The sequence below is a fragment of the Nipponia nippon genome, unplaced genomic scaffold (assembly GCF_047370975.1).
Source record: "Nipponia nippon isolate SJK-2023a ecotype South Korea unplaced genomic scaffold, ASM4737097v1 scaffold_9, whole genome shotgun sequence".
Classification (NCBI taxonomy): domain Eukaryota; kingdom Metazoa; phylum Chordata; class Aves; order Pelecaniformes; family Threskiornithidae; genus Nipponia; species Nipponia nippon.
In genome coordinates, this window is record NW_028262413.1 from 2260741 (window position 1) to 2288532 (window position 27792).

The window sequence follows — 27792 nt, forward strand, 5'->3', positions numbered from 1 at the left end:
AGGGGACTGCTGCGCTGGCTCTCGCAGGGCAGGACAGGCACAGGGTGGACCTGGATGCTGGGCGGACGTCGCATGCACTGGGGGGGCTGCAGCCCAACACTGACTACGTGGTGACGGTGGCCCCACTCTTCGGGCAGCTGGAGGGGCCCACGGCCACCGTGCGGCAGAGGACGGGTAGGTGGTGGGTACGGGTGATGCTATCCTGCTGCTGGCCTCTGGCTCTACCCCTGGTGCCATTGCCACGGGATGGGGACCATCCCCCATGGCCCCACACCATGGTGATGCTCCCTACCCTGCCGTGTGCGGGGGCTGGGGACACGCCGGGGTGGGTGGCCGGCGGCAGAGTGGCACGGGGCAGCCTGGCCCACGGGGTCCGTCTTGCAGAGGCGGGTGCGGAGCAGACGCTGCGGACCAACATCCTGGGCCCCACATCCATCCAGGTGCTCTGGACTGGCACCCGCGATGCCCGTGGCTACCGTCTGGAGTGGAAGAGAGCCACAGGTGGGCTTGGGGCACCTGGTCCCCCCCACAGACCCCCCACGCCGGCAGCCAGCAGTGATCCTCCCCTCCCCACAGGACCAGAGCCCCCCAGGACAGTGTCGCTCCCCAGCAGCACCAACACCTACCAGCTGACGGGGCTGCAGCCAGGCACCGTGTACCGCATCACCCTGTACACGCTCTACGACGGCGGGGAGGTGGCCACCCCTGTCACCACCTTCCAGACAGGTAAGCGACCGCCACAGGTCCCCTAGGTTGTCCCCACCCTCCCAAGCCATTGGGATGGAGGGACATCCCGCATGGTATTGCTCAGCCCAGGGACCCCCTTGGCCATGAGAGCCCCAGCTCTCCGGTCACAGCCCGGGGCGTGGATGGGGCCATGCGGTCCAGGCTGCATGGCTCTGGCCGTGCCTCACTGCATCCCCTCACAGGCGTGGAGGCGCCCGTGGGTGCCGTGTCGGATCTGCGGCTCGTCGAAGAGGTGGGCAGGCAGGTGCGGCTGGGCTGGACTGGCGTCCCCAGCGCCACCGAGTACAAAGTGGTAGTGCGCAACAACCAGGGTGAGTCTGCGGGCAGGGGCGCGGGCGGCACCCGGGGGACCCCGGCCGGCCGGCACTGAGGTTCCATGGCCACCTCGCTCCCGGCAGACGGCACGGAGAGGACGAGGCGTGTCCCGGGCAGCCAGACGGGGCTGGAGCTGGGTGACCTCCGGGAGGGCATCGCCTACCTGGTGCGTGTCTCAGCGCTGGTGGGCAGCCGGGAGGGCAGCGCCGCCACGCTCACCTTCCGCCTCAGTAAGTCCACGCCGGGGTTTGGCATCAGGAGTCCCGGTGCTGTGTTTCCCCCCACCCGGGCATGTGTTGGTCCTCTATCCCTCTGCAAGGCTTCGGGGCACCGGGGCGGCCGTGGGGCCCCTCTGGGCAACCCGAGGTGACGCTGTGGTGCCATGGGGCGGTGCAGAGTACCCGGCAGTGGGCAGCATCTCGGAGCTGCGGGTGACAGAGGCCGGTCCCAGCCAGCTGCGGGTCACCTGGCGAGGGCTGCCAGGCGCCGGGGGCTACCTGCTGACCTGGCGAGGCAGCGACGGTGAGTGTGGGGACTGCAGGGTGCCGCGGCAGTGGTGCCGGAGCCCTTGCCAGCCCAACCATCTCTCCTAGGTCTGGAGCAATCTCGGATCCTCCCTGCTGACCCCACCACCTTCACCATCGAGGGGCTGCGTGCCGGCATCGTCTACACCGTTGGTGTCTCAGCCATCGTCGATGGCCGTGAGGGCAGCCCTGTCACCGCCACGGGGCGGATAGGTGAGGTGTCCCCCTACCCGTTGGTGTCAGCTGGTGCCGCTTGTGCCGGGCATGGGTGACAGTGGCCTCTTGGTGTCACAGCACCCGAGCAGGTGGGGACCGTGTCCCAGCTAGAGGTGCAGGCGTCCAGGAGCAATGTCGTCCGCGTCACCTGGGTCGGCGTGCCAGGAGCCACTGCCTACCACGTGGTGTGGAGCCGCAGGGACGGTACCGTGGGACAGGGATGGGGACGGGCTGTGAGGGTGGCGGGGTGTGGGGCTGATGCCGTGGTCCTTGGCAGGGGGCTCGGAGAACAGCCGGAGGGTTCCCGGCCACATCAGCTCCTTCGACATCCCCGACCTGGAGGGTGGCGTTTCCTACACGGTGAAGGTGACGGCACTCATTGGCAACCGGGAGGGCAACCCCGTTTCCATCATCGTCACTACCCGTGAGTGCTGGGGTGGGAGGCAGCACCGGGGCGGTGCCGGGCACCCCTGCCCCTAACACCTGCCCCTCTGTCCCACAGCGGAGGCAGCCCCAGTGCCCCCCATCAGCAGCTTCCAGGTGACGGAGGCTTCGGAGCACCGCCTGCGCCTGGCCTGGGTGCCAGCAGCTGGCAGCACCGGGTACCGCCTGGTCTGGCGCCTGGCTGAGGGTGAGCGTGGCTGGCCGGCACCCCTGCATCCCCGCCAGCCCCCGCGCCCCCCCTCACCCCTCTCTCCCCCTGGGCAGGGGGGCCCCAGCACAGCCAGCAGCTCCCAGCTGCTGCCAGCTCCTACGACCTGGGGGGGCTGGAGCCGGGCCGGCGCTACCACATCAGCATCACCAGCCTGGCCAGCGGCCGAGAGAGCGAGCCAGCCACTGTCACTGCCATCACCGGTAAGGGGCTGTGTGGGGCCAAGGGGGCCCCCTGGAACAGTGCTGGAGCCCAGAGGGGCACCCAGGGACGAGGCTGTCCCAGCCTCAGGCTGGGGGAGGGTGATGGGTGGGGGGCCGGGAGAGGGGTGGGGGCTGCCCCATGGGGCCGGGACACCCTTTCCTCCTCCTCCTCAGCAGCTGCCCCGGCCCACGTCACCAGCCTGCGGGTGACGGACGTGCAGAGAGACTCGGTGATGCTCACCTGGACCCCCGTCCCTGGCGCATCCAGCTACGTCCTCTCCTGGACCCCCCCCACAGGTGAGGGTGGTGGGTGGCCCTGGGGCAGGAGGCAGCGTCCCCACGGGGACTCACCGGCCCCCCTGACTCTGTCCCCTGGGTGGCAGCTGGGGGGCAGACGGGGCGGACGCTGCCCGGCACCGCCAGCTCCCAGCAGGTCTCCGGGCTGCGCCTGGGCCAGCGCTACACCTTCACCCTCCGCCCAGTCCTGGGGAGCATGCCAGGCGCCGAGACCTCCGTCAGCGAGCGCACGGGTACGGCAGGGCTGTGCCGGGGGGACGGGCTGGGCTTGTCCCCTCTCCGCCAGCGGCTTCACCCCTTCCCTGTACTTGCAGTCTGCAGGGATGCCCACGGTGACATCGTCTTCCTGGTGCACGGCACCCGTGACAGCTCCTCCAGCGCTGATGCCGTCCGCACCCTCCTCTCCAACATCGTGTCCGCCCTGGGGCGCCTGGGCCCCGAGGGCACCCAGGTACGGGGCTGTTGCAGTGGTGGGGGGCCCGGGGGGCACGGGTGGGCACCGGTGCCCACTGCTCCCCTGCGCCCTTGCAGGTGGCTCTGGCCACGTACAGCTACCGCAGCCTGCCCTGGCTGCTCCTCAACCGCTCCAGCGACCTGCCCGCTGTGCTGGAGCAGATCCGTACCATACGCTATGAGGAGCCCAGCGGCAACGCCATTGGTGAGGGACTGCGCCGGGAGCCGGGGCAGTGGCCGGCGGTACCCCGCTGACTGCCCCTCTCCTCCTTCTCCCTCCCTAGGGGCAGCCATCACCTTTGCCAGGACCTACCTGCTGAGCCCCGGCGCGGGGCGCCGGCCCGGTGTGCCAGCGGTGCTGGTGGTCCTGGCTGATGGCCCCTCCGCAGACGATGTCATCGCTGCAGCCAGAGACGTCAAGGCGGGGGGTGAGGATGGATGGAGTCCCAGCGGGGCGCGTGGGCAGGGGGCCGTGTCCTGCAGGGCGCTGAGGGTGCTTTCGGCTCAGGGGTCCGGCTGCTGGCGGTGGGCTTGGAGGGGGCGGACCGGGAGCAGCTCCGGCGTGTGGTCACCAGCGAGGACCCGCGGTACATCTACCACGGCGACGGCACCCTGGCAGAGCTGGAGGGGGAGCTCACTGATGACCTCTGCACCATCATCTCTACCAGGGTAAGGGGCCAGGGTGCCCCGGGGGCTGCGGAGCGTGAGCAGCCCCGTGGGGGCCAGGGGCTTCTCCTACCCCCGGGTTCACAAAGGCTTCCCTTGTCTTGCCAGCCGGAGCCAGAGCCGAAGCCCTGCCCCGTGCAGTGCCCCAAGGTGAGCATCCCCACGCCGTGCTGTGCCGTGCCATGCCACGCCATGCTGCCAGGGCTCAGGGACCCCCGAGCTTGTCAACGGCAGCAGCGCACTGGTAAGCTGAGCGTGGGGGTACAGCCCCTAACCCATTCCCTCTGTCCTCTTGCAGGGTGAGAAGGGGGACCGCGGTGAGGCGGTGAGTGTTTTCGTGTCCCCCCACCGCTGGTGGCTCTGCAGGGGTTGCGTCCCCCCAAACCCCGCTGCTGCCAGCCCACAGGGGATGGTCAGCGCTGGCTTTGTCTCCGCAGGGACTGCAAGGACGCGTGGGACAGCCGGGCGCCCCCGGCGAGCCGGTAATGTCCTGCTGAGGGGGAGATGGGGAGCAGCTCCCTGGTGGGGGGCACTCACATGGTCCCCAGGTCCCCTTGTCCTGCTGGTGGCTGGGTGCCAAGGCAGGGACCTGCCCAGCCCTGACCGCAGGGACAGAGAAGGGAATGTCCCTTGGCCACTGCCTGCCACCCAGCCCGTCCTCTCCGCTGTCCATCCAGGGCCGCCATGGGCTGCCTGGCCCTCCGGGACCTGCGGGGCCGCGGGGTCTGCCGGGAGAGAGCGTCGAGCGGCCGGGCAAGAAGGGGGACAGGGTGAGTACCTCCAGTCCCCTCACCCAGGCACCCCCAGGCACAGGGACCCAGCCCCACGGGGGTCCCTCTCTGCCCCTCCTCCCTCCCTCCTCCTCCTCCTCCTCGCCCACGCTGGAGGGGGGATCTCCTTGGGGAGCCCTGGTCCAGCCCCATGCTGCTCCCTCGCAGCCCAGCTCGGCACACAGGGGAAAGGCACCCTGAGACCTGGCTCTGCCGTGGGGCTGTCCTGGGCTCCCAGTGCCAGGACCAGCACTGCCTGGGGCACTGGGGGGGTCCAGCAGTGCCGGGATGTGCTGGGCACTGGTGTGAAGCTCCTCTCTCCCGCAGGGATTCCCCGGAGCTGAGGGGACACCAGGAAGCCCTGGTCGCCCCGGGAATCCTGGATCCCCAGGCCAGCCAGTGAGTGGGGGTTTCCCCCTGCGTTTGCTGCTGCTTTTGCCCTGCCTGCCCTGCCTGCTCCCTGAGCCAGCCTCTGCCCACCCTTTCCCTGTGCTGAGAGGTGTCTGTAGCTGGCAGGGTCACTGCTGTCCCCAGTGTGTGTGTCCCAGGCCAAGCGTACTGGACAGGGACTGTCCATCCCTGCCTTGGCTAGAGCCCCTGTCCCCGTCCCTTCCCTTCCCTTCCCTTCCCTTCCCTTCCCTTCCCTTCCCTTCCCTTCCCTTCCCTTCCCTTCCCTTCCCTTCCCTTCCCTTCCCTTCCCTTCCCTTCCCTTCCCTTCCCTTCCCTTCCCTTCCCTTCCCGTCCCTTCCCCTCCCCACTCCCCTGGCTGGCAGGGACACACATTCACCTCCTGAGCTGTTGTTTTCCAGGGCACCCAGGGTGTCCCCGGCCCCCGAGGGGATCCCGTGAGTATGGCCCCATGCCCCCCCAGCCCTGCTCCCCCCCTGCACCCCCCTCACTCTTGCTTTTCGTTCCCAGGGGCCGCGGGGGCCGATGGGGCTTTCTGGCCCGAAGGGGGAGAAAGGCGAGCCGGTAGGTGATGGGCGCGGGGCTGCCCCGTGGGGGTCCCTGGGGAGGAGGGGGGACCCTGGCAGGCACATGCCACCCCTGGCACCTCCTGACACCCAGTGTCTGGGTTACCCCAGGGTCTCCCCATCTCCTCTGGCCTCAGGGTGGCACTGGGTCCCCTGTCCTGCACTAGGGACACAACAGGGCCCATGGGGACACTGAATTTTGTTTTTCCTCCCCGCCCTCGTTCAGGGAGAGCCCAGGGTGATCGTGGATGGAGGACAGGGGCTGCCAGGCCGGAAAGGGGAGCCAGGCACACCGGTAGGTATGGGGTGGCGATGCTGGGGGCTCTCCGACGGCACCCCCAGCCTGTGCTGCAGCCCTGGCTAACGGAGCATCTCTGTCCTCCAGGGCAGCCCTGGCCCCCCCGGGAGTCCTGGCCCACGGGGACCATTTGGTGATCCAGGCCCACCCGGTCCACTTGGGCCTGTGGGGCCACCAGGACCTCCGGGAGAGTCTGTGAAGGTACATGCCCCTTGTTACCCGCCTCAGCTGGGGGGACGTGTGGACAGCTGGACAGAGGGACAGCCAGCAGCTTGAAGCTGCTCCCCTCTGCAATGCTCCCGGTCCCACTCGTGGGCTGTGCCCACGCACACGTACCCATGCATGAGCTGTTGCTGGCGCTGGGCAGCGTGCAGAGGCACATGGCATGCATGTGCCCTGATACCACTGACGATGGGCTCTGTCCAGCATGTTCCCCCTCGAGGAAGAGCCCAGACCTGCCCTTACCCACTTTTTTTTTGCCCTTGCAGGGGGAGAAGGGTGACCGAGGGGAGAGGGTGAGTGGCTCTGCATTTCCCTGGCTCCTCTGCCCTCCTGGACAGAGGTCCCGTGGGTGCCCGAGGGCACTGCAGCCGCCCCAGGGTGCTGGGAAGGACTGAGCCCTCCGGGGCCGTCACGCAGGAGCTGACCCCTGTCTCTGCAGGGGCCCCCCGGACTTGTGGATGGGGCAGCGCCTCGAGGGGAGCCCGGCCCCCCGGTGAGTCTGGCCCTCGGGGCAGCAGGGATGGCAGAGGGGAGTGGGGCAGTGGCAGCCGTGTGTCCCCAGGGCTGAGCTGTGTCCCCGGGGGCTGAGCTGTGCTCTCTTGCAGGGCCTGCCTGGGGACCCCGGGCCCCGGGGACCTGCTGGGCCCCCCGGCCTGAAGGGAGAGAAGGTAAGAGGGCGGCGGGGATGCTCCGTGCTGGGGCCAGACCCCACACTGCCCTCCAGCAGGGATACCCATCCCCATCTCACGGGCATCCCCATCTCACGGGTACGGCTGTCGCCTTTCCTAATCCCCAGGGTGACAGCAAAGAAGGTTTCCCAGGGCCACCCGGCCGCCCCGGGGACCCAGGAGACCGGGTGAGTTTCCCAAGAGAAGGTAAGGCGAGCAGGAGCCGAGCCCCGAGGGCACCCTGGAGGGCTCCCGCTGGCTGTTTGCCCTGCCATGCTGGAGGTGACATCTTCTCCATCCTCCTTTGCAGGGCCCTCGGGGACCGCCGGGGGAGCAGGGCAGGAAGGTGAGTGGTGTGGGGACCGAAGGGATGCTCTTGCCTTGCCTTCAGCATGGAGAAAAGGGGTCTGGGTGCTGTGCCAGGACCCGTGCCGTCACCCGTGGGTCCTGCTGCTCTTGACTCCATCTTCCTCCTGCACCAGGGAGACCGTGGAGCGCCGGGTGAGCTGGGAGAGACGGGCGAGAAGGTGAGATCGTGGAGTGGGACCGTGCCATTCGGCAGCATCGTCGGGTCCTGGTGTTCCTGCAGCCCCGTGGTGGCTGTGCCTGGGGGTTGCTGTCAGAGCCCAGTGGTCTCGGATGGGATTTGGGGCCAGGCCCCGAGAGGCTCTGGGGCAGTGTGGCAGAGCGTGGAGGGAGGACGGCTCCCTGAAACCCTCCTCTGCTTCTCTCTGCAGGGGGACCGCGGTGTGCCGGGCCCCGAGGGCGAGAAGGTAGGTGGGCTGGGGTGGCTGCAGCCATGCCGGGGTGACGCCTGCCCTGCCCTGGAGCAGCTGCCCTGGTACCGGGTGGAAGGATGCCCCTGACACCTTCCTCTTCCTCCCCTCCTCCAGGGCGAGGTGGGAGCCCCGGGGCGCCCAGGGCCGTCGGGCAGAGAGGTGAGTCGGGCCAGTGGCCGCGGTGCTGTGGACCTGGCACCCTGGGAGCGCGGGGGGTTGCCATGCCCCGGGTGCGTGTCCCCAGGCACCGCCAGCCCCCTGAGGTCTCTTCTCTCGCCACAGGGAGCTCCGGGACCGGCCGGCCCCCGGGGGGAGAAGGTGAGGGCAAAGCAGGGTCCCAGCGGGGTGGCAGGGGGCCACTGGGGAAGGGGCTAACAATGACACCCATCTCTCCACAGGGCGATCCGGGACCACCTGGCAAGCCGGTAAGTGATGCTGCCCAGCGGGTCCACCTCTGCCTGTCCCAGCCCCGGGACAAGGAGCCATGGGCAGCACCCAGCATGGTCCCCTCTGCTTCTCCCCCAGGCTCCCAGCGTGGCCGTTGTTGGAGGAGAGAAGGTAACCCTGCCCCGGCTGTGCCCCCCCGGCCTCATGCTGGCACCCCCCGGGGCACGGCCGTGGGCTGGGGAGTGGGGACAGCACGGCTGGGCATCAACTGGAGGGGATGCCCATGCTGGTCCCCAGAGCTGGCTGTCCCCAGATGCAGTGGGGGGAAGAGGGGTGGTTTGGGGGGGCTGATGGTGCCACTTAATCTGCTCCAGGGTGACAGAGGCTTCCCAGGACCAGAAGGACCTCCTGGCCCCAAGGGGGACGCAGGAGATAAAGGTGCCCGTGTGAGTACTGCCTGGGGATGGGGGGCACAGGGGGCATGGCACAACCCCCCTGGGCTCACAGTGCCCATGCCATTGCTCCAAGCTGCATCCCTTCATGTCTAGGGTGACCCTGGCCTGAGCATCCCGGGGCCAGCTGGCCCCAAAGGCGAGCAGGGCGATAGGGTGAGTCTGGGTTTGTCCTGGGGCTGGGGCTGGCTGGGCTCTGCCCCAGGGCGCCAGCTCACGGCCCCGGTCCCTCCCCTGGCATGGGGCCACCCTGGTCCCTGGTGACACGGGCTCTCCCTCTCCAACAACCAGGGTATCGTTGGCCTCACGGGCAGGAGTGGCCCAAAGGTAATGTCACTGCAGGAGGCATCACCCCTCCATCCGTCTGTCCATCCATCCATCCATTGGGCTCTGGAGGGGCTGTCCAGCACGCCACGCTGCGATGCTGCTCTGGGGAGTGGAGGGTGCTGTGCTGATCCCCTTGTCCCCCCGGCAGCCCCCACACTCTCCCTACACTGCCCTGACCCATTCCCCCTTATCCCCCTGCCTAGGGCGACCCAGGGGAGCCGGGGGAGAAGGGTGAGCCTGGCCGACCAGGCGCCCCGGGCCAGATCGGGCTGCGCGGCAAGGAGGTAGCGTGGGGTGAGGGGGGCAGCAGGTGTGGGGGCCGTGGGGCCCTGGGGCCCCGAGGAGGTGGGGGGCTGGCGGGGAGCAGGGGGCCACCGGTGACTTGTGCTTTTCTCCCCCCGACTGGTGCCCACTGACCTGTGCCGCAGGGAGAGCGTGGAGAGAAGGGTGATGAAGGCACCCCGGTAAGTGAGGACCCGCTGGGACCACTGCCCCCCTCCCCACTGCCCCCCACTCACCCCCTCTCTCCCTGCAGGGTGAAGCAGGTCTGCCTGGCAAACCCGGAGACAGGGGCCCCCGGGTAAGTGCGGGGCTGGCAAGCACCCTGGGGCGGGCGAGATGCCCAACAGCCTCAGGGTGGCTCCCACTAACGCACACCCTATCTCCGCACCCACCCAGGGCCTCCCCGGCTACCGCGGCCCCCCTGGGGAGAAGGGCGACTCAGGGGACCCAGGTCCCGAAGGCAGGAATGTGAGTACCACTTCATGTGCACCCACCACCCCATGAACACCATTGCCCTGCACCCACCGCTACCCCATGGGTACCCTCCACCCCGTGGGACGCACCGCCCCATGGGTCCCCTGTCCCCTCCTCCCCTCTCCCGCAGGGCAGCCCCGGAGCACCAGGGAGCAAGGGTGACCGTGGGGAGCCGGTGAGTGACACTGGTGTTGGGGGGGCACGGGGCCACCCACTTGGCCCCCGCCCCGGAGCCAGCCCTGCCCTCCCTGGGCTGTGCCAGCTCCCCTTAACCCGCTTCCCTCACCCTTCTTTCAGGGGCTTCCCGGACCCCCAGGACGAACCGTAAGCTCTGCTCCCACCCCTCTCCCTGCCCACAGGCCGGTGCCCAGCCCTATGCGCTCTGATGGCCCCTCTCTGCCCCACAGGTCGACGTGGGGCTCGGAGGAGTGGGGGAGAAGGGCGAGAAGGTAACGAGTGGGTCCCCTGGGATGCTGGCAGCGGGGTGCTGTCCCCCCACCGGGCTCTGGCTGCGTGCTGGGGTCCCGGTGCACCAAGCCCTCCCTGCCCAAAACAGCTCCTGCCACATGGAGCTGATGTGCACTGTGGCTGAGAGACGCATGGGATGCGGGGGGCACGTGGGATGTGGGGGGCACATGGCATCAGGGGGCACATGCAATCCCGAGGCAGGTGGGCTCACGCTTCTGCGTGGTGCTGGGAGGAGGGTGATGGGGCAAAAGGTCCCTGTAGAGCTGAGGTCCTCGAAGGTGCCAGCGTGCTCGTGGCTCCCCAGCCCCGCAGGGATCCCACACCAGTACCCCATGCTCTGGGTGCTCTGCTTGGGGCAGTTTTGGCTGCAGGCTGTGCTCTGTGGGGTGCTGGAGGGTGGCTTGCTCCCTGGCCATGGCTGGTGCCTTCCCCCTGGCTGGGCTGGCTTTTTTCAGCCCGTGCCCATATTTTCAGACCTTTGCTATTATCCCACTCTTAAACCACGCAGCACAAGTAGAGGTGCTCAGCACGGGCTTTGCACAGGTGTTTGCGCTGGCAGCAGGGCAGTACCCTCTAACCTCTGGCCTTCGCTGGCAGGGGGACCCTGGGGACCCCGGCGAGGATGGTGCAAAGGGCGCCCGGGGCGACGCCGGCTCCCCCGGCCTGCCCGGAGAGAGGGTAGGTGCCGGGTCTCTGGTGCGGGAGGTGGCAGGACAGCAAAATGGTCAATGTTCTGCGGGAGAGCCGAGGGTCCTGTTGGGCAGGGGATGGTGGGTGACCACCCAGGACCCCCTCCTTTCCCCCCATGCCCCACTGCTGAGCGTGTCTCTCTCTTGCAGGGCGTGGAGGGCCCCCGCGGCCCCCCCGGTGCGCGGGTGAGTGCCCCCTTCCCCATGGGGGGCTGAGCAGGGGGTCCACACCCTGCTTGGCTCCCATTCAGGGGCGACGATGCTCATGCCTCTTCCCACCACGCAGGGTGACCCTGGGGACCGAGGCCTGCCAGGAGAGAAGGTGAGGGGGCTGGGGGCTGGGGGCTGCCCAGCACCATCCATCCTGCCCCACAGCTTCAGCCCTCCTGCCCTGCTCTCTTACAGGGGGACCGTGGCCCACCGGGGCTGGATGGTCGCAACGGGCTGGAAGGCAAACCCGGGCCCCCGGGCCCCGCCGGGCTGCGGGTGAGCGTGGTCTGGGGTGGGGGGCATGGCCGCCCCTGGGCACCATGGGTGGGGGCTGCAGGATGGAGGGGCAATGGGGCAGGAGGAGCCGCCCCGCCCTGGGCACCCTCAGCTCCAGGCTGGGGATGCTCCTGGGGCCCCCGTGGCAGGACGGGGGTGTCCCTGCCCTCACCTCCTCCTTGTCTGCAGGGGGACCCAGGGAAGCAGGGGGACCCTGGCCGGGACGTAAGTACCTCCGGGGAGGGCGCGTTGGGTTGTGCTCCCACTGGGGCCACTGCGCTTGCAATGGACCGATGTCCTGTCCTGTGCTGGGTAGTGCGGCGGGACTGTTCCCTGTCCCTGGCAGGGTGCCACCGTCCTGGCCACGCTCCCTCCTCCCAGAGCCGGCTGGGGGAGGCAGCACCCTGCTGCCCTGTGCTCCCCCATCTCCTTTCCCCGCAGGGGCTGCCCGGGCTGCGTGGGGAGCAGGGACTGCCTGGCTCCATGGGCCCCCTGGGACCACCCGGCATCCCTGTAAGTACTGGCCACCCTGTGCCCTGGGGACACATCCCGCCCCGTGCCCTCTGCAGTCAATGCCAGCCGGCTCCATCTGCTCGCCCCATGCCCAGCTTCCCGCTGTGCATTGGGGCCGTGGTGGGGCCTGGGGACCCCCAGCTGCTGGTGCCGGGGGAAGCACCGGGGGCTCTCTCACCACCTCTGCTTCCTCCCAGGGCAAACCCGGTGACGATGGCAAACCCGGCCTCAGCGGCAAGAATGTGAGTAAGGGGAGCGGGGCTTGGCTTCGGGGCTCGCCCAGGGGTCCCGAGGGCCGGCAATCCCAGTCCAAGATAAAGGCTAGGGGGGCATGCGGCACAGGGCCCCTGTGCTCTGAGCTGTGCCCCTGGTGCCTGTCCCCATCCTGTGTGGTGCCCATGCCAGCGGTAGCCGAGCCAGTCGAGCCGGGTGCTGACTGGCAGCCTGTGTCCCCAGGGAGAAGACGGGACACCGGGAGAGAACGGGAGGAAGGTAAGGAGCCGAGTCCTGGGTGCTCCCTCTGCGGTCTCTGCACAGTCACCACACACCCGGCGGCTTCTCCCCGTCCGGGTCCAGGAGCATCGTTTTGGGGCAGCATCCCTCTAACTCCTTTCCCTCCTGGTTAGGGAGACAAAGGTGACGCGGGACCCCCTGGCAGAGATGTGAGTACCTCCCCGCAGGGCAGCGTGGTGGGGGGGGTGGGTACATGCCCCTACTGGGTACCGGCCTGGGCACCCAGGTCCTGGGGCTGACGCTGCTCTCTCGGCAGGGCCACAGTGGTGCCAAGGGCGAGCAGGGGGACAGAGGTGTGCCAGGTCCCCTCGGCCCCCCCGGCCTCCCTGGTGTCCCGGGGCAGGTCGGTCCCCCAGGCCAGGTGCGTAGTCCTCGAGCCCACGGTGCCACCCAGCACTGGACCCTGGAGTCCAGGCAGCCGTGGGGCAGACAGGACCCCTGCCCACGGCTCTCTTGGGGCACTGCCCCGTGTCTGTGGGTGCTGGGTGCCATTGTGTCCCCTCTGCATCTTCCAGGGCTTGCCGGGCCTCCGTGGGGTGGCTGGACCGAAGGTAGGTGTGCTCCTGTCCCCGAGCCCCCCAAGGCAAAGGTCTGGGGGACCCCGTGCCAGGGGGGATGAATCCTTGGTGGGACTCCCTGCCCCTAGGCTGGCAGGGCTGAACCCTGGCACAGGAGTTGGGGCCGGGCAGCCTGGCTCTGCCCCCCCGACACCTTTGCTGTGTTTCAGGGGGACCCAGGGGAGCCCGGACTGCGAGGGGAGCCGGTGAGTACCCAGCACCGAGCCTGCCAAGCTGCGAGCACCCCGTGGTGGTGGCAACCGCAACCCCTGCCCAGGCAGCACCAGCAGTGTTAACTCTGAAACCTACTGAGGGCAGCATCAGCACTGCTCACCTCACCCACCGCACCTCTGTACAGCTTTGCATTCCCTCTCTCTCTGCAAACCTAGGGACGACCTGGCAACCCTGGAACACGCGGAGACCCCGGGACTGCAGTGGTGAGTCCCTGCTGAGCTGCTGGGCTGGGACGTCAGCCCCGGGGGATGGAGGATCCTCCACAGCCCCCATGGTGGGAGCAAGCCAACACCCGCTTTGGTTTTATTGTCTTTTTTTGCAGAACATTGAACGTAGCCTGGAAGCGCTTGGCATCAAGGTACGTAGTCCCCGGCTGTCAAGCTGGGGGCTGTTCCTGCCACGCAGCAGCAGAAGGGGGACACAGGAGGTGGTGGGAGACCCAAGTGACCCGGGGCGGGTTGGTGGGGCTGTGGGGTGCTGCCATGGCTGGGTTGCAGTGGCCCCCTGACCGGTGGCTCTTTCGTCCCTCCCAGGTTTCATCCCTGAAGGAGCTCACGGGTGCCTACGATGGGAGCTCGGACTCATTTCTGCCGGTGTCGGAGCGGCTGCGGGGCCAAAAGGGCAGCCGGGGGGAGCCGGGAGAGAGGGGGCCTCCAGGCCGAGAGGTGAGCGGAGCTGGGCTCGATGCCGTGCCCAAACACGCTGCCCCGCTCCCCCTTACCCAGGCTGGCTGTTGGGGCCACACAGCCGGCTCAGCCCTGGCGTGCTCGGGGGACCCGACAGCCCCGGCACAGGGCTGGTTCTGGCAGCATGGTGTGATATTTTGCAGGGTTCCTTAGGCTTCCCTGGCGAGCGAGGACCCAAAGGTGACAAGGGAGACCCAGGTGCCCCCGGCCCCCAGGGCCCCATGGGCCGTGCCGTGGGCGAGCGGGGTCCCGAGGGGCCGCCCGGGCAGCCGGGGGAGCCTGGCAAGCCGGGCATCCCCGGGGTGCCGGGCCGGGCCGGGGAGCTGGGGGAAGCTGGGCGGGCTGGCGAGAAGGTGAGTGTGCACGGAGGCATGGGGCAAGGGCTCGGGGACTTGATCCAGGGGCTTGGGGACAGCCCTGTGACGGCCACCATGTTGTTTTCCCAGGGCGACCGAGGCGAGAAGGGCGACCGGGGTGAGCAGGTGAGCCAGGACAGGGACACGGTCCCCTCTGTCCCCCCTGTGCCGTGCACCTCTTGGGGGGACAGGGGGGCTCTCTGGGGGGCAGGGGGATGCCCTATGGGGGCCAGGAGCGGCCGTATCATAGTGGCTCTGTTCCCCTGTGCCCTGGTGTCCCTTTGATGCTGAACTTATTTTTGTCCCACGCTAGGGCAGGGATGGCTTGCCTGGCCCCCCAGGGCCCCCGGGGCCCAAGGTAGGTGGTGGCTGCTGCTGGGGACTGTCCCCAGGGGGTGCCATCCTGCACCTGGGGTCCCCTGGGTGCTGGCCCTGACTGTGCTTTGCCTGCAGGCAGATGTGGTGGAGGGCAGCCTGATGGGCTTCCCGGGCGAGCGTGGCCCTGCTGGACCCAAGGGAGCAAAGGTGTGTGGCTGGGCAGAAAGGAGTGGGGCAGCCAAGGCGACCGAGCCGGGGACAACGTGATGAGCTGGGCTGGGACTGAGGATGGTGGCGGGGCAGGCACCCCCAGGGGAACAGTGGGGACCGATGGCATCTGTCTTCTCCCCGACGCAGGGCGAGCCAGGAGCTGAGGGCGAGCGGGGATCCAAAGGAGATAAGGTCTGCGGTCGTAAGTCTCCCATTGCCAATGGGGCAGCCCCATGGAGCAAAGCCCCGGGCGGGGGCACTGCTGCAGGCACCCCTCTTTGGGTGTCAGCAGGCCCTGGGCAGGGACGGGAAGGTCCCTGCCTGTCCCATGACCCTGCACCTGTCCCTGCTGCAGGGTGAGGGTGGCCCACGGGGCGAGCGAGGGGAGCCCGGCGAGAAGGGCAGGGACGGCGCCCCAGTGAGTACCGCACCGTTCCCCCCGCCTGGCGCTGACCCTGGGCCCCTGCCTGGCACTGACCCCATGCCCATCTCTTGCTCCAGGGTCTCCCGGGTGAGAGAGGGCTGGCCGGCCCCGAGGGGAAGCCGGTGAGTGGGGACATGGTGGGGGGATGCGGGCTGGGATGGAGGGAAGGTCCTGTGGTCCCACACCAGCCACCACCAGCACCAACGGGAGCATTCACCTCTCACTCACCTCCTTCCCCCACCATGCAGAGCCCGCAGAGCTTTAGGGGGCGTCCCGCCCCCCCCCCCCCATAAGTACCCCAGGCTGGATGCGGCACACCGGGAACAGGGAGCATCCCTGGGGGACAGGCAGGACTGCTTGGGGGTGGCGGGCTCCCGCTCGCCTGCCGGTTCTGACGTGGTTCTTTGCAGGGCTTGCCAGGCTTCCCCGGCGTGCTGGGACGCCCGGTAGGTGTCCGTGTCCCCCCCTTGTCGCTGTGCCCCCCACCCCAGCGTGCAGCCCCCCGGCCGCGGGTGCTGGGTGAAGGCGTGGGGGCCACCCTGCTGGCTGGGTGGGTGCTTGGCCTCGGGTGTCTTGCCGGGAGCTGGCCAGGCTTGTCACTTGGCATGGGTGCTTACCAGAGCCACTGGCACCGTCTGGGTCTCCTCTCCCAGGGGACACCCCATGCACCCACCGGGGAAAGCCCATCCCTGCAGTGACCCCATCTCTTCCTCCCTTCAGGGCAGCCAGGGAGACCCAGGACCCCCAGGACCCCCGGTAAGGAGCCACCCCGCGCCATGTGCAGGGGACTGTCATGCAAGGGGGACATCAGCCGGGGCGGGCGTCCCCCCTGGGAGCTGGGAAGGGTGTCAGTGCTGGGACCACGATGCCTCACTGCCCCCTCCTCGTCCTGTGCCACCAGCAACTACAGCCCCAACATAACGTCCCCTTGTCCCCTGCAGGGCAGCGCTGGCCCACCAGGGACCCAGGGTCCAGCTGGGACCAAGGTATGGCATCAGCATCGCCACATCTGACCTGGCAAAGGAAAGCCTTGCCAGATTTGGGGGGCTGGGGGGAGGGCCACATTTTGGGACATTTTGGGCTGGAGGGAGGAAGGTTTCTGGCTGGCCCTCCTCCCGGATCCAGCCAGCCCTGGGGAACAGCCCTGTGGCAGGCGTGGGGACGTGGCCATGACCATGGTGGCTGGTGGGCTGGGGTGGTGGGACTGACACAGGCGCTCTCTTCGCAGGGTGATCCGGGGGAACCTGGCTCCGGCATCCGGGTGAGCACTCGTGTCCTCCCTGCCAGCACCCACCTGGCCCCCGCAAAACCATCCCAAAGCTGGCTGGCCCCGCCGCCATGCACCAGCCGAGGTCCTGGCTGTGCCAGGGCAGCGTGCCATCCCCTCTGATGCGGCTGTTTCCATTGCAGGGCTTGCCCGGTCCCCAGGGCAGCATAGGGCTGCCTGGCCCCCCTGGCCCCCCCGGCCCGGGGGTAGGTATTTGCAGCCCCCTCCCGACCTGCCCCTTGGCCGTTCCTGGTTCCCCGGGCTGCCACTTGATTTCTGCTCGTGTCTCCCTTGCAGGGCCCACCGGGTGTCCCCGGGCTGCCAGGACAAGTGGTGAGTGTGTTGTCCCCTCCTGCCCAGCTGCCATCAGTGTGGGCGCTCGGGGCTGCTTGGGGGGCTGTGGGACCACCAGCCCTGCTTTTACCACCCGCAGGGGGAGAGCGGGAAGCCGGGCGTGCCGGGCAGGGACGGCGTGCCGGGGAAGGACGGCGAGGCGGGGATGCCTGGGAAGATGGTACGTTGCTGCTCACCCCGTCCCATCCCAGCGAGAGCCCCGTGGGGCTCAGCCTGGGGTGTCTGCAGCTGAGGCTGAGGGTTGTGCTGCTTGGGCCAGGGCATGCCGGGACCTTCAGGCCCTGCCGGTCCCAAGGGAGAGCCAGGGGATGCCGGAGCCCCAGGGCAGGTGAGTGCAGAGCTGCCTCCGCAATGGCTGGGAACTACCCTGGCGTTCCTGGGCTGGGATGAGGGGGAGCATCCCCATGCAGCCCTGCTCACCTGCCCCCTCTCTCCTCTGTGCCCCAGGCCATCGCTGGCCCTCCTGGAGCCAAAGGCGAGAAGGTAAGGAGCCAGGGTGCGAGGCGGGGGGACCTCCACCCCTGGGTGCTGCCGAAGCCACCAGGGCTGGGGCAGGCAGGGGTCTGCAGGGTGCTGTCACCTGCTGCGGGCACGCCTGAGCACCCGTGTGTCGCTGCAGGGCGAGCCGGCGCTGCTGGAGGGCATGCTGCTGGGAGAACCTGTGAGTTGGCCCCATTAACCTTATCCCCCCCATTAACCTTATCCCCCCTATTAACCTTATCCCTCCTGCCACCACCCTCTGCCTTCTGGGGGGTGAGCCAGCCCTGTGGCCGCCCCCCTCCCCTAACGCCGCTCCCCCCCCCCGGCAGGGCTCCAAGGGTGACCGAGGCTTGCCGGGCCCCAAGGGCGAGAAGGTGAGTGCCGCCCCGGGGGGCGTGGGGAGGGGGCTGTGGGAGCCCTGGGCTCCCTGGCCACAGCGGGGGGGATCCGGCCACAGCCGCTGCCCCGGTGCGTCATCACACGCCCCTGCTTTTTGCTTATTTCCCTCTGCCAGGGAGAGCAGGGAAGATTCGGGGAGCCGGGAGATCCCGGGGAAGACGTGAGTAGGAGGCACATGGGGGCCGGGGGGTGGATGTTGGGGGCAGTGGATGCTGTCGGGGGCTGGGACCTGTGCCCTCGTCACCTACCGCACAGCCCTTCCCGGTGGCTTGGTGTCTTCACAGGGAGCCAAGGGGTCCTCCGGAGCCAAAGGGGAGAAGGTAAGTGTCCCCTGCTCCCAGGGGCGCTCCCCAGCCCTGGGGGGCCGCTGCGGGTGGCACGGTGCCCCGGCCCCCCTGTGCCTGCCAGCCGGGGGATGTGCCATGTGCTCTCTGCCACCACGCAGGGATCACCGGGTGTTGGTGTGCGGGGACCACCAGGACAGGACGGGCCTCCGGGTCTGAAGGTAACCCCTGTCCCCATGTCGCCCTGGCTCTCACCACATCCCCAATGCCTGGGTGCTGCCCTGGCTTGGCTGGCCAATGGAGAAGCATGCTCCTAAGGCACTGGGTTCATGGGCTCCATCTTTTTCCTCCCTGCTCCAGGGTGACATCGGCTTGCCAGGACCACCAGGGCCCCCAGGCTTAGCAGGCATCGCTGGGACACCGGGACAGCCAGGCCTGAGAGGGGACAATGGGCAGCCTGGCCCACCGGGTCCCCCAGGAGAGAGGGTAAAGGCTACGGCCAGCACCTGGCCTCACTGGTCCCAGTGACCCTGGACCCTTGGACAGTGTCAGTGGGGTCCCTGCAAGCCCCATTGCCTGCCAGCCGCAGTCCCTGCCTGCTCACTGGTGTTTGCCTGCCAGGGTCTGATCGGCTTTCCCGGGAGAGATGGCACCTCCGGACCACCGGGACCTGCGGGGCCCCCAGGGCCAGCCGTGAGTATGGGGCTCCAGTGCCGCAGCGTTCCCGGGGGTGCAGGCTCTGCCCTGGCTCCCGCACCGGCTCGGGCAGGGTGACGGGGTCCCACCCTGCACCTTCCTGGCCCCTGGGGCTGGGGATTGCTGGGGGCTCCGGTGAGGGGGTGGAAGCCACTGTGGGAGCCCCAGGGATGCTTCATGGGGCGCTTGGCATCACCTTCCTCCCGTGGCTCGCTCACCCCCTCTCCTTTCTTTTAGGGCATACAGGGGGCCTCTGGCCTGAAGGGTGACAAGGTAAGATGGGCGGCAGCTCCTCTTGTGGGGTGTCCCTGCTGCAGCCACCCCCCGGGGGATGCCGAGTCCACTCTGGATGGTGGCCCATGGGAGCCTGCTCTGTGCCAGGCATCCGGGGAGGTGGCGGGGACTGTGGGGTGTCCCCTGGCATGGCAGGGGACATGGCATGGCCGGGAGGAGCGGTGGGCAGCAAGGACAGGGATGAGCTCTTGCCTTCCCCCTGGCAGGGTGTGCCGGGGGCTGGACTGCCGGGAGCCAGAGGCGAACGTGGAGACCCAGGGCCACGGGTAGGTACTGCCACGGCCCTGCCATGTCCCCATCACGGCCCCCCGTGTCTCCACCACTGGGGATGGGAAATCCCACGGTGCCAGCCCTGAGGGGATGGTGAGCCAGAGCCACGCCTGTCCCCGGGGTGGGGTGATGCTGGGGCTGCCCCATCCCAGACCCCCTTCTCACATCCCTTTCTTCTTGCAGGGTGAAGATGGGCGCCCAGGGCCAGAAGGGGATCGCGGGCCGGCGGTAAATACCCCCCTCCCTCGCTGCACCCCTATCCGGGACCCTCCGTGACCACCCCTCTCCTCTCTCCCGCAGGGCTTGCCTGGGAACCGGGGGGAGCGTGGGGACAAGGTAAGGGGCTCTCGGGGCTGGAGAGCCGGGGAGGTGAACGATGCACCCCCAGGGATCGGGGTCCCCAGGGAGGTGCTGCCCGCTCCCCGCTGTGCATCCTTGCAGCATCTCACCATCTCCCCTTCCTCACAGGGAGACGCTGGGGCCCCGGGGCCCAAAGGAGACAAGGTGAGTCCCTGGGGTGGGGGGCAGCGGGAGGGAGGGCAGCAGCGCTGGGCCCCCTGCTCACCCCCACTTCTCTCCTTCGGGTGTGCAGGGCGATACTGTGGTGGTGGAGGGGCCCACCGGAGCGCGGGGCAGCAAGGGGGAGCCGGTAAGAGCTGTCCCCGTCCTCCCTGTCCCCATCCTCCCTGTCCCCCTCTGCGTCGTCCCTCTTGTCCTGATGGGCAGGGACCCTCCTGTGCCTCCCCCTCCCCAAGGCCCTGCCTGCCCTGCTCCTGGCACAGGGCAGCTCCCAGCCCTGCGGGTTTGATCCTGCACCCCCTCTCCCGAGTGGCACAGGACAGCCCCCCACCCCTCTGCCTGCCAGAAGAGCGGGGGGGGGCTTCTTGCTGCCGAGGGACCCTCCCTTGCAGAGCACCTCATCCCCTCTCCTTCAGCCAGCCTACAGACCCCCGTGTCCCTGTGCCAGGGGGGTCTATCCTCCCCACCCCGACGTGTGTCTGAGCGTCTCCCCGTCCCCTGACCCGTCCATCCCTGTGTTTCCCGCTTTGCAGGGAGAGCGTGGTCTGAAGGGCACGGAAGGGGACAAGGGGGACAAGGGGGAGCAAGGCATGCCTGGAGAGAAGGTACAGGGCTGGGGGGGCTTGTGAGGGTCTGGGAGCTGCTGGGTTGGGGACCGTGGAAAGCTGTTGATGGGGCAATGGACAGGGACCAGGGCATGATGGCATCCCTGTGCCCCATGTGCTGTTGCTTGCAGGCACCCTGGCATGGTGCTTGGCACCCCAGCACGGGGAGCTGCCAGAGCTGGCCTCGGAAGTCACCACGGCTGTGCTGTGGCCATGCGGTGGCCAGAGCTCTCCCTCCTGCCCTGTGTCAATCTGGGTTTCTGCTTGCAGGGGGCAAGGGGTGAGCAAGGCGAGAAGGGCTCCACGGGCTTCCCTGGGGCACGCGGCCCCGGTGGGCAGAAGGTAAGGACCTGGGCACCCGCCACTGCTGAGGGGTGCTGGGGCACTGTCCCCCTCACCTGCCCCGACCAATGCCTTTGCCTTCCCCAGGGAGAAGTTGGAGCGTTGGGAGAGCCCGGTGAGCCGGTGAGGAGCCGCGTCTCGGTGCCGCTGCCACCCCGCCGCAGGGCAGGAGTGGACCCCATCACACTGTCTTGTCTCCCGCAGGGCCAGCCTGGCCGTGATGGGATCCCCGGAGCCCGGGGAGAGAAGGGGGACATGGGACCCCTGGGCATGCGTGGCCCCAAGGTGGGTTGGCCCCTCTGCCTGCCAGTGGTCTCCTGGCCAGGACCCGCACCGGCTCAGCATGGCTCTCACTCCCCTCCTCGTCCTCACAGGGTGATCGGGGCATGAAAGGCGCCTGTGGCATTGATGGGGACAAGGGTGAGAAGGTGAGTGGGTGCACATGAGGTGCTGCAGGGGCCTGGATGTTGCCTGGAGGCTGTGGCCCTTTGGATCCCCTCCGCCAGCTATGGGGAACAGGGAGATGGCAGAGGCCAGAGCTCAGCCCTGCGGCTGGGGCATGGGGTCCCCTCCTCTGCCCACGGCTCTGGGGTGAGCATTGAGGGGCTCAGGACTGACTGCCCTACCTCTCTCCTGCCTGCTGTAGGGAGAGCCAGGGATCCCAGGGCGCTCAGGGCTGCCGGGGAGGAAAGGCGAGCCGGTAAGCATCGCGCTGACACTGGAGTGGGATGGGAACATGTGGCTGGTGGCTGATGGACATCTGCTTTGTCCCCCAGGGAGAGCTGGGTTTGTCCGGACCACCGGGCATCCCCGGGAAGGAGGGGCTCATGGGACCCAAGGTAGGTCAGGGCGGTGCTGGGAAAAGCTGTGCTGGCACTTCAGCCCCCCGGCTGCCTGTCCCCGGCTGCCTGTTCCTTCCTCTTCACAGGGCGACCGGGGATTCGATGGGCAGCAAGGAGCCAAAGGAGACCAGGGGGAGAAAGGAGACCGGGTGAGTGAGCTGGACAGGGGCGGTCTGCATTGCACCGCGTTGCTTTTACCAGGATCTGGCCTTGGTCAGAAGCGCATCAGAGCCAGATGCTCCCAGAAGAGCCATCCAGCGCTGCTCTAAATTATGGCACTGAACTATAAGTGACAACAAATCCCCACTCTTTACAAGAAGCCATTGGTGCTGGTGCTTAAGGGATGCCCAGCGGCAGGGTCGGAGAATGCCCATGGCACCTGCTCTGGGGCCGGGGGGCTCCGACACCCCCAGCCTCACCCTCTGCTCTCCCACAGGGTGCCCCGGGCATTATTGGTGGCCCCGGTCCCCGGGGTAGTGACGGTGCTGCTGGTCCCCCCGGGCCCCCAGGGAACGTTGGGCCACGAGGTCCTGAGGGTATGCAGGGCCAGAAGGTGAGTCCCCACCACAGGTGACCGGGTGCCATGAGGAGGGGAGGGTCCTGTCCCCGGAGAGGGCGAGGGGTTGGTGGCATCAGGAGCCATGTCTCAGCTCTGTCCCTGCCCTGCCAGCTCGCTGGCTTTGGGGTCCTCCCTTGTGTCCCCTTGCCCAGAGGATGGGAGCCTGGGGGGCTGGGACCCTGTTTGTCCTGGGTCTGGGCTGGACCCATCCCCATCCCCATCCCTACCTGCACAGGCGTCCCTGGGGTGCAGAGACGGGGAAAGCGGCACATCCATGGCTCTGGGGAGAGCAGAGAGGCTCCAGAGCCACCAGCCAGATCCTGAGCATGTGTCCTTTGCAGGGGGAGAGAGGCCCCCCTGGACAGTCGGTGCCGGGGGCCCGTGGCGTGCCCGGCATCCCTGGCGAGAGAGGAGAGCAGGTGGGTGAGCGGGTGCCTGGCCCTGCCTGGACGAGCCCCAGCCGGGGCCAGCCTCCCACCTCCCTTCTGCTTGTCCCTAGGGCAGTCCCGGCACCCAGGGCCTCCGTGGGGAGAAGGGGGAGCCGGGCATGATGGTAAGGAGCCAGGAGCAAGCCGGCACAGGCTCGCAGCGCTCAGGTCACTGGGGTGGGAAGGGGTGCCGGATCCATCCCACTGCCACTGATGGTGGGCTTCCCCCACCTCCGGGCTCTGCTGGGGCCTGGGGAAAGGGTTTTTCCTCCCCTCTAATTGCACCATCCCCTCTTGCAACGTGGGTCCTTTGCCCCTCTATGTGCCCGGCAGGAGGAGGAGATCCGCGCCTTCGTCAGGCAGGAGATGAGCCAGCACTGTGGTGAGCATCCCCACCGCTGCCCTGGGGCCGGGGGTCTGGCCCCCGCTGCCCCTGACCCCCCACCCCATCTCTCCCGCAGCCTGCGGCGGCCGCTTCCCGCAGCACCTGGATTCACGTGAGCACTCAGGTTGCGACTCTCCCTTCCTACCCCCCTGCCCCTGCCCCACACATGTGGCACCGAAGGGGTCCTGGCACTGAGGTGTGCCATCAATTTTGGGGGTGCTGGAGGTGGCTGGGACCCTCCAGGACCCCCTCAGTCAGGGCCGGCATCAGCACGGGACCGTGGGCAGGGAGAAGGGATGGTGTGTGGCAGCAGGGATGGCGCAGCAGGGATCCCCAGCGACAGCTGGCTCGGGATGGTTTCAATGGGGTCCGAGCGCTGCCAGGGTCTGCCCGATCGAGAAGGGACCACGGGGACTGCGCCCCGTCCGTGCTCGGGTGCCGGAGCTGGGGCAGGCGGGCTCGCAGAGGCCAGGACTGCCGGACGGGAGGGTGGGCTGGAGGAGCGGGATGAAGGGACAAGGGCAAGGGGTGGGCTGGGATGAGGTGGGTGCTTTCTCTCCAAGGAGGCTGGGGGGCTCAGGCCAGGAGCAGCCTCCACTCTGCCCAGGGAGGAGGAAGAAGCATCCGCCAGGAGAGGGAGCACAGCCAAACAGGTGATGGAGAGCCTGGAGGACCTACAAGATCTGGCCCCATGGGCACATGTGCCTCCCTGTGCCCATCATCATCCCCGTCCCTATCCCCATCCTGCTGGGCTCCCAGTGGGTGCTGTCTCACTGGGAAGCAGCTCCTCCTGCCTGTCCCTCCTCTGGGAGCCCCGGTCTATGGTGCAGAGAGAGGAGGGGATGTCCCCAGGTCCCCCATCACTGGCCGTGTACCCCAGCACACTGCAGCAGTGCCGGGGCAGCACTGGGCTGCTCTGCACCTGCAAGGGGTGGTTTCCCACCGGGAGGCAGGGGTGAAGCACCCTGGGCCCCCTCGCCTCCTCCCTGATGCCTGCACCATGTCCTTCCCCCTTGCAGGCGCTCATGCAGTCCCTGTGCTCAAGTTGTCACATGCTGAGGAGGAGGAGGGTGAGTGTCATCCCTGTGCTTTTAGTCCCCGTCCCCCTTTTCCCCTGCTCCATGTGTGTGTGGCCGGTCATGTCCCTGCCCTCTGCTCGCAGGCACTGACGGGTAATCCATCAGTGCCGCCGGTCCCAGGGAGCTTTAATTAAAGAGGAGAGGGCAGCAAGGAGTGCGTGTGCACACGTGTGTGTGCGTGCAGGCGTGCACAGGGGTGTGCTGTGTGTGTGCAGGCGTGTGCGGAGCCAGGGCCGTGGCTGGGGGGAGCAGGATGGAGGGGACGGGGGGGGAGGCGAGGGCTGCTTACGCCTGGTGCTGTCTCCCAGGGCAGGACAGGCGGGTCATGCTCGACACCGACGACCTTGACTATGAGAGCATGTACGGGGAGGAGGAGGACTACGATGAGGTCCCAGAGATGGACAGCTCGGAGCAGCCCGTGATGGGCGGTGAGCTTCCCTGCACCTGCCTGGCACCCAGGATGGAGCTCACCAGGGGCGACCGTGGGGCTGCCCGGGCTTTGCTGGGGTGATGGCTCCACAACCCCACCTGGCACGTGTCCCCGTGCCCTTTGGCTTGGGGGGATTTGGGATTTGCAGCCCTCTCGCTGGCACACAGGCAGGGTGCGCGTTCCCCATCACAGCACTGTGCCGCGCACGCTGTGCAGACCTCGTGCTCCGTGTCCCTCACCAAAGCCGTCACCGGCAGTGACGGGTGGTTTGCTGGGCCGGTGGGACCTGCTGCCCCCAGCAGGTTTCCTCTGCTCCCAGTCATGAGCCACAGGAGGGGATCTCGAAGCCCCCAGCAGAGCAGGGAAGCCCCAGTGGCAGCAGCAGCATGCAGAGGATCCCTCCGGTACCCTTCCAAGGGATGCTGTGGCCATCACGTCCCTGTGCCACCTCCCTCCCAGCTCTATCTCCAGCCTTTGCTGGGACCTGTCCCTGGGAGAGGGCTTGGCCGGAGCAGCGTCTCCTGCCCTCACTCCCAGCACTTGGGCAGGGCATGGAGATGGCTCCTCCAGCCAAACCCTGCTGGCACTCAGCCGGGAGCCATTCCCTGCCTTCCCCTTCTGGGGTTTCTCCTCCTCTGCCAAGCGGGTCCGGCTGCCTCCACCGCCAGTGTGTTGCCGGCTCCTGCCTGCCCTCACCATTGCCGTTTGCCCCCGCAGCCGAGCCCTGCAGCCTGCCGCTAGATGAGGGGGACTGCCAGAGCTACACGCTGCGGTGGTACTACAACCAAAGAGTCACCGAGTGCCGGCCCTTCGTCTACAGTGGCTGCCGGGGCAACCTCAACCGCTTCGACAGCAAGGAGGAGTGCGAGCTGCGCTGCGGGCAGCACCCAGGGGCAGGTAGGCATGGCACAGCATGGCAACCGGCACGGCAGGTCTGGCAGCATCCCCACCCGGTGCCGTGGGCTCGGCTGATGCAGAGCCGGGGGGGCGATGCTGGTCCTTGCCTCGGCTCCGACACCGCTTCGCTTCTCTCCGCAGATGCCCGCGGCGTTACCGGCGGCAAGGTGGGAGGGCAGCCAAAGGTGTAGGCACGGGCAGTGTCTCGGCAGGCAGGGCTGCCCGGCGGTGGGGCCCAGCTGCCGCCCCAGCTGGGGCTGGGCTGCCCGCGGTGGCAGGGGCGGCGTGCCCGACAGCCCCAGCAGGAACTTGGTGCTATTTCTAACGTGTCTTATTGCTGCTCATGGATTTTTCCTTTTATATCAGTTTTATTGCCTGTTAAGGTGAAATTTGTATCAAATGGGAAACCATCCCCCCCCGCAAGGCTCTTAACCCCCTTTCCCACCCGCAGGTTTCCTGGGCTGTTCCCAGTTTGATTTTTAACTTATTTGCTGCTGACAGGATGGTGCTTGGCCCCGTGCCCCCTCTCCAACTGCCCGGGAACAGAGCTGGGACTTGGCACGGTTGGGCTCCGTCCCCTCATCTAACACCCTCGTCCCCTTCCCTGCCCCCCCCACGGGTCCCCAAACCCCCCTGCTCCCTGCTCTCTGCTGGGACAGGCTGCCCGCAGCCAGGCAGTGCCTCCCTGCACGGCGTCCCTCACCCTACACCCTGCAACAGCTCCATCTGAATAAATTTCACCTTAACCTCAACCGGGACCCAGTTCCCCTTTTGCAGCCGCGATGGTTTGGCAAAGACCTGCGGGGGGAGGCTGGGGTGTTCCCCGTGCGCTACCCTCCAGCTCACACCCCTGCCAGCAGCACGTCTGTCTTTAATTCAGGGGGTGCTCGCCTGCACCCCCCGGCCCGCCGGGGAAACCCTGAGGATGGTGCTATGTTAGAGGAGGTTCCTGCTCGCCTACGCTCGCTCTCAAAGGCTTCGTGAAAGCGATGTCAGCTCCCGGGGGTCCGCAGCCCCTGCCTGCCCCCAGCCCCAGGGCCGAGCGGGGATGTGCCCCCCATTGCCTCGGGGCCTGGGGGGCTGCGGGCTGCCGGGCGGGCTTTGTGGCGCCCATACGTACCGCTGCTCTCTGTGTATATCTGTATACAGCGAATGTATATGTGTACCAATGCGGGGGGGTCTGTGATATTAAAGCTGCGCTGATGGGGAGATGCCACGCTTCTTGGCGTGCCGGCGGAGATGCCCCTGGGGTTTGGGGCCAGCTCTTGAGCCAAGCGTGCCCCCTGCCCACCCCAGCTGGGCTGCCCTTCCCAGCTGCTCCCGGCCAGCAGCGCCGGCTGGGGGTCCTCACCCCCTGGGGACCCCAGTGCCCCATCCCCATGCCCGGCGCGTGCCCAGCTGACGCAAGCCAGGCCATGAACCCCCAGCCAGACCGTGACGTGTCGGCACGCGGGGCTGCGGTGCTGCGTGATGCACTGGGTGAATCAGCACCGCCGGCTAATTTTGGCTGCTCTGACAACCCGGGGGGCGAGTTCCTGGCTGACCCCGGGAGGAGGAACAGAGCCGGTGTTATTCCCTCTCCCTGCCACTGCCAGGGAGGCTGTGAGGCAGCTGGCGTGGGATGGGTCACCCTGTGGCCACGGGGGCGGGCAAGACCCCCAGCAGTCTGAGCCCCAGCCCCAGACACCCTGCTCCTCGCCCTGGCCGGCCCTCTGAGCTGAGCACCTACCAACTCATCTCACGCCGGTGCCTGCCTGGCCTGAGAGCCCCCGGGTGCTCCCACAGCCACTAAGGGGGGATCTCTGGGGCAAAAACCTTCCCCACTGCAGGCAGCTGCCGGAGGGGCTGGGCCAGGCTGGACTGGTGCAGGTGGGCTGCAAACCAGTGGCATCCCAGTTAGACTGGGTGAAGGTGGGCTGCAAACCAGTAGTGTCTCAGTTAAATGGGGTGAAGGTGGGCTGTAGCCAGTGGCATCCCAGTTGGACTGGGTGAAGGTAGGCTGCAAACCAGTGACATCCCAGCGGGACTGGATGAAGGTGGGCTGCAAACTAGTGGTGTCCCAGTTAGACAGGGTGAAGTGGGCTGCAAACCAGTAGCATCTCAGTTAGATGGGGTGAAGGTGGGCTGTAGCCAGCGACATCGCGGTTGGACTGGGTGAAGGTGGGCTGCAAACCAGTGGCATCCCAGTTAGACAGGATGAAGGTGGGCTGCAAACCAGTAGTGTCCCAGTTAGACAGGATGAAGGTGGGCTGCGAACCAGTAGTGTCTCAGTTAAATGGGGTGAAGGTGGGCTGCAAACCAGTGGCATCCCAGTTAGACAGGGTGAAGGTGGACTGCAAACTAGTGGTGTCCCAGTTAGACAGGGTGAGGTGGGCTGCAAACCAGTAGCGTCTCAGTTAGATGGGGTGAAGGTGGGCTGTAGCCAGCGACATCGCGGTTGGACTGGGTGAAGGTGGGCTGCAAACCAGTGGCATCCCAGTTGGACTGGGTGAAGGTGGGCTG

At 67.9% G+C, this 27792-nt stretch overlaps 1 protein-coding gene across 1 annotated transcript in view; it reads left to right on the plus strand.

Annotated features, from left to right (window-relative positions):
* Nucleotides 1-27197, plus strand: part of COL7A1 (collagen type VII alpha 1 chain) — a 33267-nt gene extending 6070 nt beyond the window's left edge. Inside the window, exons 12-120 of the mRNA XM_087744068.1 lie at nucleotides 28-174; nucleotides 385-501; nucleotides 577-726; nucleotides 930-1058; nucleotides 1146-1292; nucleotides 1459-1584; nucleotides 1656-1799; nucleotides 1881-2006; nucleotides 2080-2226; nucleotides 2305-2433; nucleotides 2511-2657; nucleotides 2832-2954; nucleotides 3041-3187; nucleotides 3269-3405; nucleotides 3486-3612; nucleotides 3692-3835; nucleotides 3916-4076; nucleotides 4182-4223; nucleotides 4372-4398; nucleotides 4511-4555; nucleotides 4751-4843; nucleotides 5171-5242; nucleotides 5653-5688; nucleotides 5762-5815; nucleotides 6044-6112; nucleotides 6203-6316; nucleotides 6604-6630; nucleotides 6777-6830; nucleotides 6943-7005; nucleotides 7134-7193; nucleotides 7316-7351; nucleotides 7488-7532; nucleotides 7743-7778; nucleotides 7899-7943; nucleotides 8067-8102; nucleotides 8183-8209; nucleotides 8310-8342; nucleotides 8546-8617; nucleotides 8720-8779; nucleotides 8915-8950; nucleotides 9154-9234; nucleotides 9379-9414; nucleotides 9486-9530; nucleotides 9629-9700; nucleotides 9837-9881; nucleotides 10004-10030; nucleotides 10114-10155; nucleotides 10772-10852; nucleotides 11014-11049; nucleotides 11150-11185; nucleotides 11269-11349; nucleotides 11539-11574; nucleotides 11791-11862; nucleotides 12060-12104; nucleotides 12319-12354; nucleotides 12489-12524; nucleotides 12632-12736; nucleotides 12891-12926; nucleotides 13103-13138; nucleotides 13322-13369; nucleotides 13489-13524; nucleotides 13700-13831; nucleotides 13996-14205; nucleotides 14299-14334; nucleotides 14522-14566; nucleotides 14662-14733; nucleotides 14884-14928; nucleotides 15092-15154; nucleotides 15238-15282; nucleotides 15571-15606; nucleotides 15881-15916; nucleotides 16102-16146; nucleotides 16389-16421; nucleotides 16571-16633; nucleotides 16725-16760; nucleotides 16861-16941; nucleotides 17041-17109; nucleotides 17229-17264; nucleotides 17401-17442; nucleotides 17591-17635; nucleotides 17776-17820; nucleotides 17945-17980; nucleotides 18106-18165; nucleotides 18305-18430; nucleotides 18566-18637; nucleotides 18878-18913; nucleotides 19141-19200; nucleotides 19388-19432; nucleotides 19505-19540; nucleotides 19673-19708; nucleotides 19797-19853; nucleotides 20257-20328; nucleotides 20599-20670; nucleotides 20758-20793; nucleotides 20875-20955; nucleotides 21045-21098; nucleotides 21317-21370; nucleotides 21447-21509; nucleotides 21599-21661; nucleotides 21949-22065; nucleotides 22413-22490; nucleotides 22571-22624; nucleotides 22833-22881; nucleotides 22961-23008; nucleotides 23448-23537; nucleotides 23904-23954; nucleotides 24272-24391; nucleotides 25111-25290; nucleotides 25432-27197. Of these exons, the coding sequence (XP_087600194.1) occupies nucleotides 28-174; nucleotides 385-501; nucleotides 577-726; nucleotides 930-1058; nucleotides 1146-1292; nucleotides 1459-1584; nucleotides 1656-1799; nucleotides 1881-2006; nucleotides 2080-2226; nucleotides 2305-2433; nucleotides 2511-2657; nucleotides 2832-2954; nucleotides 3041-3187; nucleotides 3269-3405; nucleotides 3486-3612; nucleotides 3692-3835; nucleotides 3916-4076; nucleotides 4182-4223; nucleotides 4372-4398; nucleotides 4511-4555; nucleotides 4751-4843; nucleotides 5171-5242; nucleotides 5653-5688; nucleotides 5762-5815; nucleotides 6044-6112; nucleotides 6203-6316; nucleotides 6604-6630; nucleotides 6777-6830; nucleotides 6943-7005; nucleotides 7134-7193; nucleotides 7316-7351; nucleotides 7488-7532; nucleotides 7743-7778; nucleotides 7899-7943; nucleotides 8067-8102; nucleotides 8183-8209; nucleotides 8310-8342; nucleotides 8546-8617; nucleotides 8720-8779; nucleotides 8915-8950; nucleotides 9154-9234; nucleotides 9379-9414; nucleotides 9486-9530; nucleotides 9629-9700; nucleotides 9837-9881; nucleotides 10004-10030; nucleotides 10114-10155; nucleotides 10772-10852; nucleotides 11014-11049; nucleotides 11150-11185; nucleotides 11269-11349; nucleotides 11539-11574; nucleotides 11791-11862; nucleotides 12060-12104; nucleotides 12319-12354; nucleotides 12489-12524; nucleotides 12632-12736; nucleotides 12891-12926; nucleotides 13103-13138; nucleotides 13322-13369; nucleotides 13489-13524; nucleotides 13700-13831; nucleotides 13996-14205; nucleotides 14299-14334; nucleotides 14522-14566; nucleotides 14662-14733; nucleotides 14884-14928; nucleotides 15092-15154; nucleotides 15238-15282; nucleotides 15571-15606; nucleotides 15881-15916; nucleotides 16102-16146; nucleotides 16389-16421; nucleotides 16571-16633; nucleotides 16725-16760; nucleotides 16861-16941; nucleotides 17041-17109; nucleotides 17229-17264; nucleotides 17401-17442; nucleotides 17591-17635; nucleotides 17776-17820; nucleotides 17945-17980; nucleotides 18106-18165; nucleotides 18305-18430; nucleotides 18566-18637; nucleotides 18878-18913; nucleotides 19141-19200; nucleotides 19388-19432; nucleotides 19505-19540; nucleotides 19673-19708; nucleotides 19797-19853; nucleotides 20257-20328; nucleotides 20599-20670; nucleotides 20758-20793; nucleotides 20875-20955; nucleotides 21045-21098; nucleotides 21317-21370; nucleotides 21447-21509; nucleotides 21599-21661; nucleotides 21949-22065; nucleotides 22413-22490; nucleotides 22571-22624; nucleotides 22833-22881; nucleotides 22961-23008; nucleotides 23448-23537; nucleotides 23904-23954; nucleotides 24272-24391; nucleotides 25111-25290; nucleotides 25432-25481 (7709 nt within the window). The 3' untranslated portion in view covers nucleotides 25482-27197. The remainder of the gene's footprint in view (nucleotides 1-27; nucleotides 175-384; nucleotides 502-576; nucleotides 727-929; nucleotides 1059-1145; nucleotides 1293-1458; nucleotides 1585-1655; nucleotides 1800-1880; nucleotides 2007-2079; nucleotides 2227-2304; nucleotides 2434-2510; nucleotides 2658-2831; nucleotides 2955-3040; nucleotides 3188-3268; nucleotides 3406-3485; nucleotides 3613-3691; nucleotides 3836-3915; nucleotides 4077-4181; nucleotides 4224-4371; nucleotides 4399-4510; nucleotides 4556-4750; nucleotides 4844-5170; nucleotides 5243-5652; nucleotides 5689-5761; nucleotides 5816-6043; nucleotides 6113-6202; nucleotides 6317-6603; nucleotides 6631-6776; nucleotides 6831-6942; nucleotides 7006-7133; nucleotides 7194-7315; nucleotides 7352-7487; nucleotides 7533-7742; nucleotides 7779-7898; nucleotides 7944-8066; nucleotides 8103-8182; nucleotides 8210-8309; nucleotides 8343-8545; nucleotides 8618-8719; nucleotides 8780-8914; nucleotides 8951-9153; nucleotides 9235-9378; nucleotides 9415-9485; nucleotides 9531-9628; nucleotides 9701-9836; nucleotides 9882-10003; nucleotides 10031-10113; nucleotides 10156-10771; nucleotides 10853-11013; nucleotides 11050-11149; nucleotides 11186-11268; nucleotides 11350-11538; nucleotides 11575-11790; nucleotides 11863-12059; nucleotides 12105-12318; nucleotides 12355-12488; nucleotides 12525-12631; nucleotides 12737-12890; nucleotides 12927-13102; nucleotides 13139-13321; nucleotides 13370-13488; nucleotides 13525-13699; nucleotides 13832-13995; nucleotides 14206-14298; nucleotides 14335-14521; nucleotides 14567-14661; nucleotides 14734-14883; nucleotides 14929-15091; nucleotides 15155-15237; nucleotides 15283-15570; nucleotides 15607-15880; nucleotides 15917-16101; nucleotides 16147-16388; nucleotides 16422-16570; nucleotides 16634-16724; nucleotides 16761-16860; nucleotides 16942-17040; nucleotides 17110-17228; nucleotides 17265-17400; nucleotides 17443-17590; nucleotides 17636-17775; nucleotides 17821-17944; nucleotides 17981-18105; nucleotides 18166-18304; nucleotides 18431-18565; nucleotides 18638-18877; nucleotides 18914-19140; nucleotides 19201-19387; nucleotides 19433-19504; nucleotides 19541-19672; nucleotides 19709-19796; nucleotides 19854-20256; nucleotides 20329-20598; nucleotides 20671-20757; nucleotides 20794-20874; nucleotides 20956-21044; nucleotides 21099-21316; nucleotides 21371-21446; nucleotides 21510-21598; nucleotides 21662-21948; nucleotides 22066-22412; nucleotides 22491-22570; nucleotides 22625-22832; nucleotides 22882-22960; nucleotides 23009-23447; nucleotides 23538-23903; nucleotides 23955-24271; nucleotides 24392-25110; nucleotides 25291-25431) is intronic.
* Nucleotides 27198-27792: the final 595 nt, after the last annotated feature.